This window comes from Trachypithecus francoisi, unplaced genomic scaffold (assembly GCF_009764315.1).
Source record: "Trachypithecus francoisi isolate TF-2019V2 unplaced genomic scaffold, Tfra_2.0 Lachesis_group12, whole genome shotgun sequence".
NCBI lineage: Eukaryota > Metazoa > Chordata > Mammalia > Primates > Cercopithecidae > Trachypithecus > Trachypithecus francoisi.
The window spans coordinates 64469120-64480992 of record NW_022681457.1 but is presented as its reverse complement, the minus strand read 5'-3'; the positions used below and the strand labels follow the sequence as shown (position 1 = coordinate 64480992).

At 53.6% G+C, this 11873-nt stretch overlaps 1 protein-coding gene across 2 annotated transcripts; it reads right to left on the bottom strand.

Moving 5' to 3' along the window:
- Positions 1-346: 346 nt before the first annotated feature.
- On the bottom strand, positions 347-11868 carry FXYD7 (FXYD domain containing ion transport regulator 7). Of its 2 annotated transcripts, none has more exons than XM_033225711.1 (6): positions 11581-11868; positions 5914-5943; positions 3309-3383; positions 3153-3195; positions 2962-3002; positions 347-750 (listed from the first exon to the last, which is right to left on the bottom strand). In XM_033225711.1, the coding sequence occupies exons 1-6, from the start codon at positions 11609-11611 to the stop codon at positions 728-730; spliced, it is 243 nt and encodes an 80-aa protein (XP_033081602.1). In that variant the 5' UTR covers positions 11612-11868; the 3' UTR covers positions 347-727. The 2 variants fall into 2 exon arrangements, with proteins under 2 accessions (XP_033081602.1, XP_033081603.1); XM_033225712.1 differs by having other exon boundaries at positions 3162-3195; positions 11581-11690.
- Between the last annotated feature and the right edge of the window lie 5 nt (positions 11869-11873).

Genomic DNA, 11873 nt, shown 5'->3' with positions numbered 1-11873 from the left:
GGAGCAGGAGGGGGAGCCGCTGAGGGCAACGGGGGGCAGGGGTGAGGGCACAGTGGTGGGGGAGTGTGGGGACGGGGATGGGGCCGTCAGGTCTAGGGTGAGTGGACGCCTCTGAGAAAGCAGGGGGAGAAGGGGAGGGGTCTATTCTGGGGTCCCTGGAGGAAGGGAAAGGACAAATCCGAAGGTGTTGAGGAAGAAGGAATTGGAGGGGGGCAACTCGGGGCACTGGGAGAGGAGAAGGAAGAGGGGGCAACCCCGGGCACGCAGGGGAGAGCTACCCCAGGTTCAGTTCTGCACCCCTACCCACACCGTGCCCCACAGATGAGAACACACAGACAGAACAGGAGAAAAAACCAAATGCACATTTATTAAGCTCAAGACATGGACACTGAGGGGCCAGGGGGACGGATCTTCGGGGCTGAGACAAGGAGGTGCAGAGGGACCGTACACGGGGATGCTGGCGGGACTGGGCCGGGAAGGACTCCCGGCTCCCAGGAGCTGGAGGCCTGAGGCCCCGGGTCTGGGGTGCAGACGGGCTCTTTGGGGGATCATCATTGCCAAGGCCTGGGGAGGGACAGCAGGGTGCAGCGGCTCCAGCCTTGGGGTGGGTGGGGCGGCTCATTCCGGGGAGCGCTCCCGGCGCGCGGCTGGGTCCCCACCGCCTCCACCCGGTCCTCAGGCTCCCGCGCTCAGACAGGGTCGGCAGCGGAGGTTCCTCGGGCAGGTGTTACACGCCGCCGCCACCAGGGGCTGGGGAGAGACGGGGGTGCGTGAGCCACCAGAGAGGTGGAAACTGTCTCCCTCCCCACAGCTTGTTGGCTCTCCATTCCCCGGCACCATGGAAGCCAGACCCCAGGGACTGTCACCCCTGAGCTAACACTGAGGAGCTGTCTTGCTTCCCACACTCTAATGTCTGGTTCCCTTGGGGACACCTCTGGCTGCTGTCATGGAGAGAAACACCTGCCACCGGGCTGGCGGCCCCAGACCCAACCTGGGCTTTTGGGGCTGTCCCCCTGCCAGAAAGGGAGTCCGCATCCCCCTTCCCATCCGCAATCTCCTCCTACACCCTCACTCCTTTCCTACACTCCCTGTCCTGAACATTTGGCTACAACCGGAATTCCCCCATTCCCTACCGGCTCCAGACCATCATTCACCTAGGAGAGGCCAGAAACCTGTGCAAAGTCTTCGTCTGTGCCCCAGGTGACAAGGCCAAACCCCATGCTGCCCTACGAATCCATAAGTGCCCTGTTCATGTTTTAAAACTCATTAAATAAACATGAAACAGGTCGAGCGTGGTGGCTCATGCCTGTAATCCAAGCACTTTTGAGGTCAGGAGTTTGAGACCAGCCTGGCCAACACGGTGAGCCCTCATCTCTGCTAAAAATATAAAAATTTGCCGGGTGTGGTGGTGTGTGCCTGTCGTCCCAGCTACTTGGGAGGCTGAGGCAGGAGAATCTCTTGAACCTGGGACGCAGAGGTTGCAGTGTCGTAGTAAGCTGAGATTGTGCCACTGCACCCCAGCCTGGGCAATGGAGGACAGGGCAAGACTCTGTCTCAAAAAAAAAAAAAAAAGAAAAAAGGAACCTGAAACAAATTCCACACCAAATACCCCTCAACCATGAATAACCCGTGTGTCCCTCCTGCTTTTTTGTTGTTGTTGTTGTTGTTGTTATAAGAACTTTATAGGAGACACAGAAATTCTCATTTCTGGTTTTTTACAAGTCTCCGGAAAGGCTGCATTTCCACTAAAAACAGGTCAAGATATTTTTACATAATTAAAATTAACAGCCCCAAGGAGTCAGAATCTTTCATCGACATGCTTGCTTGCCTTGCATCCCTGTCGTTCTCCCTTTACACCTTCCAGGCTTACACCCATTCTCCCTCCTCCACCCTGCAGGCCGTCCTCCTCCCATCCTCCTCCCCTTCCTTCCTGGGCTCCTCCTTCCCACATTCTCCCCGAACACCTCCATCCTCTCCACTCTACCCCCTCCTGTGCTTCCCAGCTTTCTTCTCCATCCTCACACTCCCTGCATCCCATATGTTCTTTTCCAATGTGAATTCTAAAATCTGCATTCTATTCATCTCTCTTTTTGTTATTTTGATGCAACTATTCAGAAACCTTCCCTCTCTCCCCCTGTCCCTTTTCCTTGGCTATTTCATCCTGGATCTGCCCGGCTGAACGATCAAGTCTGGAAAGCCTCTCTTCGTCTTCCTCAGTGCTCCCTGTCTCTCCCTTCTGACTGACAGAGCTCCTCCCACATGGGGCCCTTCTCTTCATAGGCCTGTAGTTTCCTCTCCTGGGAAATCAGCATGTCCTGGCTTTTATAGGCTTGAGCATTTGTTTCTGGGAATCTCCGTGGACTCTGGGACATGTCACATCTCACTGCCTCCTCACGGTTTAGCTTCATCTTTCTTTTCCCTCCCTCCCTTCCTCCCTCCTTTCCTTCCTTCCTCCCTTCCTCCCTCCTTTCCTTCCTCCCTCCCTCCCTTCTTTCCTTCCTTCCTTTCTCTTTTTTTATTTTCTTTCTTTTTTTTTTTTTTTTGACAGAGTCTCACTCTGTCACCCAGGCTGGAATGGAGTGGTACGATCTCAACTCACTGAAACCTCTGCCTCCCAGGTTCAGGTGATTCTCCTGCCTCAGTCTCCTGAGTAGCTGGGATTACAGGTGCGCACCACCATGCCCAGCTAATTTTTGTATTTTTAGTAGAGACGGGGTTTCACCATGCTGGCCAGGCTGGTCTCAATCTCCTGACCTCAGGTGATCTGCCCACCTCGGCCTCCCAAAGTACTGGAATTACAGGCGTAAGCCACTGCACCCAGCCAGGTTTAGTATCTTTCATCTGGGGCATTTCCTCAGCTTCCTAGGGAATTGTCCTGTGATATCTGCGGGCAGCCCCACTGCCCAGTCCATCCACAAGACTTCCCAAAACCCTCCCAGAACCACAGTTTCTCACCCTCACCTGAAGAGGGAAGCTCGGACTTACAGGATTTGCAGGTTGGGCTGTGGAGGCAGAAATGAGAGAGAAAAGTAGAAAGAGGTTCAGTAACCATAGGCTTTGCAGAACACACATGGCAGGCCCAGCGGATCCTGCCTGTCTGCTAGGGAGGTACCCCGAGGCCCCCTCCCACTCTCTGCCCACTGCTGCCAGACCTCTCAGACCTGGAGTCTGCCTTCCTGCACTTCACCTTCTTGCCTGTTGGGAGAGAGAGAGACGGAACAAGAAGACAGGACATAGGGTGTAGGATATGCATGAAAGCCAGCAAAGGAACCGGAGGCCCAGGCAGCCCAGGGACGGGTCACACTTACTGATGACGATGAGGATACCCAGCAGGAACAAGATGGTTGCCAGAGTCATGCCCACAGTCTGCACCGTGTTGTAGTCTGGGGAAGATAACGGGGGACATCGAGGCAGGGACAGCACCTGGGCTCCACCTGGAGCCCCAGTCCTGGCTCTGTGTTGCCCAGCCACGGGCCCAGAATCGCCCAGGGAGGCTGCGGGCCATGCTGGACTCTCCTTCAGGGGGTTGATGTGAGGATGTAGGGTGTGGGCTTGGGCACCATTAGCTCCCCTTGCCCTCTGTATCCTCTACTTTCCTCCCCTGCTCTCTCCCGCTGCACTTTCCACCCTGGATATATACATAATACTCTCCCTCTACCATCTCCTCCCTGGCCCTGGTTCTGTCCACTATTGTCACCCATCTGGCCTCTGCAGCAGCCTTCTCTAGGGTCTTGCTGGCCTGCCTGCACTCCCACCTCTGATAGCCACAAGGACCCATCAACATTTGAGTCAGATCTGGGTTCTCCTCCGCTCGGAGCCCTCCTCATCCCATTGCCCTCAAGGTAGAAACCAGAGTCCTCACGATGGCTCTCAAAGTCCCATATGATCCAGTCCCTTTCCTTCTTGGACCTCACCCCACCTCACCCTCCCCATCAATCCTACTCTAGCCACAATGGCCTCCCCGCTGTTCCTGGGGTATATCCGGCCTGATCCTATCCCGGGGCTATCCTATCCTATCCTATGACTGGCTGTTCCTGCAGCCTGAAAGCTCTTCCCCCAAATATCCACATGGCTCCTTCCCTCACCAATGTCTGGGCTTTATCTCACTGTGAGAAAAACCTCTGGCTGTCCTATTCAGAATTTTCCATCCTCTCCTCCACACTTTCCAATCTCATTCCCTTCTCTACTTCATAGGAATTATTCTTACCTAATATTCTTGCCTAATAATATTCTTGTCTTTTTTTTTAAGAGACGTGGTGTCACTCTGTCACCCAGGCTGGGGTGCAGTGGTGCAATTATGGCTCACTGCAGCCTCCACTTCTTGGGCTCCAAGAGATCCTCCCTGCTCAGCCTCCCAAGTAGCCGAGACTACAGGCACACACCACCACGCCCAGCTAATTTTTAAATTGTTTTTTGTAGAGCTGAGCACAGTGGCTCATGCCTGTAATCCCAGCATTTTGGGAGGCCAAGGCAAGCAGATCACTTGAGGTCAGGAGTCCAAGACCAGCCTAGCCAACACGGTGAAATCCTGTCACTACTAAAAATATGAAAATTAGCCAGGTGTGGTGGTGTGGGCCTGTAGTTCCACCTACTCGGGAGGCTGAGGCAGGAGAATCACTTGAACCTGGAAGGCGGGGGTTGCAGTGAGCCGAGATTGCGCTATTGCACTCCAGCCTGAGCCACAGAGTGAGACTCTTATCTCAAAAAAAAAAAAAAAAATCACAATCATAGTTCAGTGCAGCTTCAAACTCCTGGACTTGAGCGATCCTCCTGCCTCGGCCTCCCAAAGCACTAGGATTACAGTCATGAGCCACCATACGTGGCCAATAACATTCTTGTCTAATATATAATTTTCATATTTTGTTTTCTTGAGTATCTGTCTCTTTTCCATTGAGTGGAAGGTCAGGAGGAGGGCAGGAATTCTTGCATTCTTGAATTCTTGTCTGTGTGGTTCATTGCAGTGTCTCCAGCTGCTTGGAACATTGCCAGGCATAGAGCCTGTGCCCGCTAAGTATTTGTTGAGATATGAATTTAGGGAGCACTCACTCTGTACCAGTAGTGGTCCAGGCCTCTACCCTCAAGGAGATGACTTTCATATTCTGATAAAGCATTAAAGAAACAACTCCTCCAAAACAAGTCATGCGACTCCAGCTGGGCCTGGTGTGGCTCTTCCTTGCCAGGGAGTCAGGAGGGCCTATCCCAGCAGAGGAGTCTATGTTTGATCTGAGGCCTGAATAAGGAGGAGCCTTAGCCAGCCGTGTACAAAGCTAGAGGAGAAGCATTCCTGCAGAATCATGCAAAGGCCCTGAGATGGGAGATAAATTGACACCTAGGGGAAAAGTATGAATGAGCAAAGGGGTGAGGTGGAGGCAACAGGAGGGTGTTCAGAGGGGAAACTGGAGCCAGATCTACCAGGCCTGGGGTAACTTTTTTGAGCTTCAATGCCATGGAGGAGATTTAATGGCACCGGCCAGTTATCTTTCCCACAGTCCTCGTAGGTGGGAACTATTACTGTCCCTTGTTTACAGAAGGGCCCAGAGGGGCAAAGTCGCTTGCCCAAGGCCATACAGCTAGTGAGTGGATAAGGCAGGATTCAAATCCAGGCAGCCTGGCCTCAGAGTCATTGCTTCTAAGATTTTCCTTCATCTGCTTCTCTGACGACACAAAGGCACCAGCCCAGATCCGGGTGAGACCTGAAGGGGGCTCAGAGAGAGTGTGAGGCACCCCCACTCCCCCATCTGGTTCTGCCCTCCACGAACCCAGCTGATGTGAACCACACCCATATATATGATCCTGTGGCCAGTGGCCCAGCACCACATATCGTGTAGCCATAGCTGAAGCCATGTCCGGAGCGATCTGGGAACACCTGCAGCCACTCCCCAGTCCAGCCCCATCCCCAAATCCAGCACTCACCGTAGTAAAATGGGTCAGGTTCCTCAGGAGCTGAGGGGAAGAAGCAGAGAAAAAGAGAAAGAAAAAAAAAAAACTCAACAGTGGATTTCTTAATATTTTTCAGGATCCAGATAGAGGGCCCAATAATTTCTTTGTGGAAGTCAGATAGAGACCCCTTCGTTTGGATGATGTGGCTTTATGGCAGGCCGCAAGGCTGGAAGAGCATAGCCCAAGCTGGATTCCAGCCCCTACTCACTCCATCAGTCAGCACCATCCTCTATGCAGTGTACAATCTACCCAAACTACATGGCAGTCCTGGTTCCAGACCCCTGTGGAGGTCTGATGCAAGCTATGGACTCATTCCCTGAAAAACACAGACGCACTCCCTCTTGCACGTGATGTCACAAGGTTAAACAGACCCCATTTCCACTGGTGGTCCAATGAATGTCTCAGCTTCCCCTAAACACTCCCTAAAACTTCTCAGTCACCTGAGGGCTTCCACAGGCACCTGCTGCTACTGCTGTCATCCACTCACTCCTGACACTCCATCCAGTACAGATAAGCTGTGCTAATTCATACTCCTCTCCTCTCCTCTCCCCTCCCCTCCCCCCCCTCCCCTCTCCTCCCCTCTCCTCTCCTCTCCTCTCCTCTCCCTCTCCTCCGCTCCCCTCCCTTCCCCTCCCCTCTCTTTTCCTTTCCTTCTTTCAGACAGGGTCTTGCTCTGTCACCCAGGTTGGAGTGCCCTGACAAGATCTCAGCTCACTGCAAACTCCACCTCCTAGGTTCAAGCAATTCTCCTGCCTCAGCCCCCCAAGTGCTGGGATTATAGGTGTGCACTACCACTTCTGGCTAATTTTTGTATTTTTAGTAGAGACAGGATTTCACTGTGTTGGCTGGTCTGGTCTCAAACTCCTGACCTTCAGTGATCCGCCTGCCTCAGCCTCCCATAGTGCTGGGATTACAGATGTGAGCCACCGCATCCAGCCCATTATTACTTATTTCTAAGACAACATCAAGTTTAAGATTCAAAATTGAGTTTGTAATGGTTTTCCCTTTGTGTGTGTGTGTGTATGTGTAAATATGTTTGAAACTCTACCGTGTGAAATGTCCCCATCCATTAGAAGACACATAATGATTTCAGAAATGTTCACATGTGGATAAAATGTGTGTGTGCCTCTGGACTCACTTTTCTCCACTTCCTGCCTTCCTGGTCCTAATCACGTTCCCCTGCAGGAGAGCTCAGAACATCCTTCCCATTCAACAAGTTCATCCCGATGGCTCTCGAATGCCTCTGACAGTTCTTATCATATTTGGCCTTTCCTAGAGCAGAATTTGGCAGCAGACTGTCTGCCACATGGGGAGAGGGTGAGGGGTGCCAGGGTGATGCCTGATGTCATGGGTGTTCTTCTTCCCCCTTCCAGGCTCAGAGAAGGATGGCTCCCTGGAGGTTGGGTAGGGCCATATGACTAATTCTGGCCAAGGAACTGTGAGTAGAAGTGCATTGTCACTTCCAGGCTGGGGCATTTAAACATTCAGGAACATTCAGGCCTCCAGGCCAAAGCTCTGTTTCACTTCTAGCCTGGTGGTCTGAATGTTCAAGATGCTGACTGTTCTAGTTTTCTTTGATGACTGGTCAACCTGTGATGCACATATAGCCTAAGTGAGAAGTGAACCTGGTTGTCATAAACCCCTGAGACTTTTGGTACTATTTGTTACTGCAGCATACTCTAGCTGAAACTGACTGACAGAGGTGGCCCCAAAGCAACACCTGTTTGTTACCGCAGCATACTCTAGCCGAAACTGACTGATAGAGGTGGCCCCAAAGAAAGACCATGATTCGGCCGGGCGCGGTGGCTCAAGCCTGTAATCCCAGCACTTTGGGAGGCCGAGATGGGCGGATCACGAGGTCAGGAGATCAAGACCATCCTGGCTAACATGGTGAAACCCCGTCTCTACTAAAAAAAATACAAAAAACTAGCCGGGCGAGGTGGCGGGCACCTGTAGTCCCAGTTACTCGGGAGGCTGAGGCAGGAGAATGGCGTAAACCCGGGAGGCCGGGCTTGCAGTGAGCCAAGATTGCGCCACTGCACTCCAGCCTGGGTGACAGAGCGAGACTCTGTCTCAAAAAAAAAAAAAAAAAGAAAGATCATGATTCACACAATGTGTAAGTTTACCCTTCCCAGGTCTCTGTCCAGTCTTCAAAGAGGATGTCTTAGGTTGGTGCTGAGGTATCTTTAACACCTTCCAACCCTTGTTAATCTCCCCCTTTACCTAAGAGAAAACAGGCCTTGGGCTCCGAATCTTCAGCAGGCAATAAAATCTAGGCAGAATTTTGTGGCATTATTTGGTTTTCTCCTTTACTTATTGATGTAACCAGCAAGGGGTAGTTCTGACTCCATTCCAGCCTCCCTGCTAAGCATCTGACGGATATCAGTGCATTTACTCTTAATCTTCATAGCAACTCTTTCATATGGGTGCTATCTTCATCCCCATTTCCTGCCAGGGGGACACCAGACCCAGAAAAGCGAAATCACCTGCTTCAGATTGCTCTTACGCTGCCTTCAATTTAAGGCAAAAAAAAGATGAATTTTCCAACTGGGCATGGTGATTCATGCCTGTAATCCCAGCACTTTGGGAGGCCAAGGTGGGCGGATCACGAGGTCAGGAGTTCAAGACCTGCCTGGCCAATATGGCGAAACCCTGTCTGTACTAACAATACAAAAATTAGCTGGGTGTGGTGGTGCACCCCTGTAGTCCCAGCTACTTGGGAGGCTGAGGCAGAAGAATCACTTGAACCCGGGAGGCAGAGGTTGCAGTGAGCCAAGATTGTGCCACTGCACTCCAGCCTGGATGACAGAGCGAGACTCCATCTCAAAAAAAAAAAAGAAGAAGAAAATGATGAATTTTCCAGTTGTGGTGGTGCTGTAAAATAAAGCTCATTGTTTTTAAAAAGCTAATCCTGGGTTGGGCATGGTGGCCCATGCCTGTAATCCTAAGCACTTTGGGTGGCCAAGGCAGGTGAATTGCTTGAGCCCAGGAGTTTGAGACCAGCCTGGGAAACATGGCAAAACCTGTCTCTACAAAAAATACAAAAATTAGCTGGGTGTAGCGGGGAGTGCCTTGTAGTCCCAGCTACTCGGGAGGTTGATGTGGGAGGATAGATTGAGCCCAGGACTTTGAGGCTGCAGTGAGCTGTGATCGCACCATTGCACTCCAGCCTGGGTGACAGAGTGAGACCCTGTCTCAAAAAATAAAAGTAAAAAAGCTAATCATTTGAAGGGAAAAAAATTCAATAAATAGCAGTGTGAGGAATATTTGAATAAAGTGAAAATTGTGACGGTAATACTCAAAAGCGCCAAGATGGTGAAACACTGCTTCAGGGTCCCTTGTGCTCTGTGTAAGTTTCCCCACCAGAGAGTGAGTAAATTTGTTTGACTCATGGCTGCTGTTCATCCTGACATTTACGAAAGGCTCTCCAAGTTTTCTGGGATGAATGAATAGAAGGAATGATTATGAGGCGGTCCTAGGCTGCAGGAGGCTGCAAAAGGTGGATTGTCTCACTAGTCTGTTTTCCACACACCTGCCCTTCCCCAAAGTTATCAGGAGCCCACTGGGTGAGCACCTGTCCCAGAATCTAGTGTTCCATGCAGGAGATCCTCCTCTGGTCCCTGCTGCCCCAGCAACTTGGGTCCCCAGGCGTGGCTGGGCTAAGGGTGGGGCCAGGAGTCAGGCAAAGGAATGTGCACTACTCCTGGCCAGCTGCCAAGGAGATATCAGGAAGGAGGTGGTTGCTATGGTAACTGGGGCATCTCGTGAGGTGAAGAGAGGTGATAGGTCCCGGCATCCCAGGTTGAGTGGGGTCCCTTGTGAGGTCCTGTGTAAGATGCAGGTTTCAATCTTGACCCTCTCCCCTCCTTTTGCACCTCCTACTGTTGCCCCTGCAGGACTGGCTTCTGGCCAAGCTGGGGGTCCATTTCAGGGACAGGGACCCGGACCCAGCTGTGCTCATGCATCCCTCTTCTGTTCACCCCTAATTCTCCCCCCCGTTCTCTGGCAGGGTGGAGGGAGACAATCTCCCCTCTTCCCCCCTCGCTCCCCAACAATTCATTAATTAGTTTCCTTAAGCAGTTTGCAATGCACAACATGCTTTTCTTCCCCCGGGATTTCCCGAGACCTGCGGTCCCCTCTCATGCTGTGACTGGGAAAGGGGGAGGCAGAGGAGGTGGGGTTGAGGAGTCTGTCCTCCCACCTCTGCCCGTCTGCTGCCATCGATCCTGTTAACCACCACCTCTGCAAAAAGAAGCCCTGGGCTCCCGCCAGGCCTGCTGCCTCAGCCCTGCCCCCTCTCTCTAGGGTGGTTTCCAGCCTCTGCAGCCCCCCCACCCCCCGCCCTGCTTCGGATTCTGCAGATATGGCTCAGTGCAGCAGCCCCCGCCTTCTGGGAAGCACGGAAGGGAGGGAGTCATCCAAGTGGAACTGGGGTTCCCTTCACGGCCAGTGGCTTCTCAACACCCCTGGCCCATCCCCTGCCCTCAGTGCTGGAGACCCTAGCTGGGCACCCGCTCCCTCTCGAAGCAGTCTGTGCCTTGCTCCTCTGCAGAAGCAGGCTTAGCAATGGGGGCTATTAGGGGGCGACGGTGGAAGTGGGTGTTCAACTGGGTGCATAACTGGGTTAACGGGTGTGGAATGGAAATCAGTGTGCGGCTGGATGGGGGCAGTAGGGGCAGCTAGGTGCATACCCGGGTACACCTCTGGGATTGGAAAACACCCCTGCTGTGGGCTGGGAAGGAGGGTCCCATTACCCCATTCCCACCCATGGGGGTTCACTGCAGTGGTTTGGGCCCCACCCCACACTGCTTCCTTCTCTTTCTATTCCCCTCTCTCCCCATGGGTCCGTCTCTCTCCCTCCGTCTCTCTGCTTCTCTCTCCCTCCGTCTCTCTGCTTCTCTCTCCATAGCGGTCTCAATCTCGCTATCTCCCAGCTCTCATTTTTTTTTCTCTCTCTCTCTGCATCTCTGTCTACCGTTCTCTGCCTCTCGCCTCCACTGGGAATCTCTCTGAGTCTATCTATTTGTCTTCCTGGGTCTTTGTATCTGTGACTCTGGATCTCCTGCCTCTCGGTCTCTGTCTCTTCCAGGTTCTCCCTGTCCATCTCTTGCTATACCCCTTCTCGCTGTCTCTTCCTTCAGCTCTCACTCCTTTCCTCTGAACCTGGCTGTCAAGGGTTTCAGGAAACACACACCCTAGGAGACAGCACTGGAAAGAAGAGGGACATGAACCTCCTCCCCTTCCCTTGCCCACCCCAGGGACCCTGAAATCTTCCAGAACGTCTCTGGCCGCAGACCCACCCGCTCCCACCCTGCAAGCTCATCTCTTCCCGTCTGCTACCACCACGGTGCAGGACCAGACACCCGGTTGCCATAGCGACCTGTCCGAGCATCCCTTCTCCCGGGACTGCCACTCTCCAACCGCAGGTCTGGCACAGGACGCCCGCCGGGGAGGGGGTGTCCCAGAGACCCGGAGGGGCGATCAGGGGGGCTGCATTACAGGGGCCTCCACCCACAGGAGGAGCAGACCTCCCTCCCCCCACTCCCTTGCCTTACCATTGCTGAAATCTCCCGACACCCTCTCTCCTAGGCTCTCAGATCCCGGAGCCCCCCTGCAACCCCCTCCCCAGACGACGCTCACCCTTTGTGGGGGTCTGGGTCGGGGTCGCCATGCTGGGCCGGAGCAGGGGGCTGCTGGATGCTTTGGCGGCGAAGGCGCGCTGCAGCAGCTGGAAGCAGGACGGACCGATATGGGGGGGAGCTGGGGGGAGCCCTGGCGTGGGGGGGCCTGCAGCCAATGGGGGCCCGGGGAGCCCGCCCCCGTGCAGGCCACCCCCGCCCCCGCCCCCGCCGTCCCCGCCCCTTCCTCTAGGGTGGGGCGCCCCCTGCTGGGGTCCAGGGGCGCTGGGCTTTCGCGCTGAGGGACCGAGACCG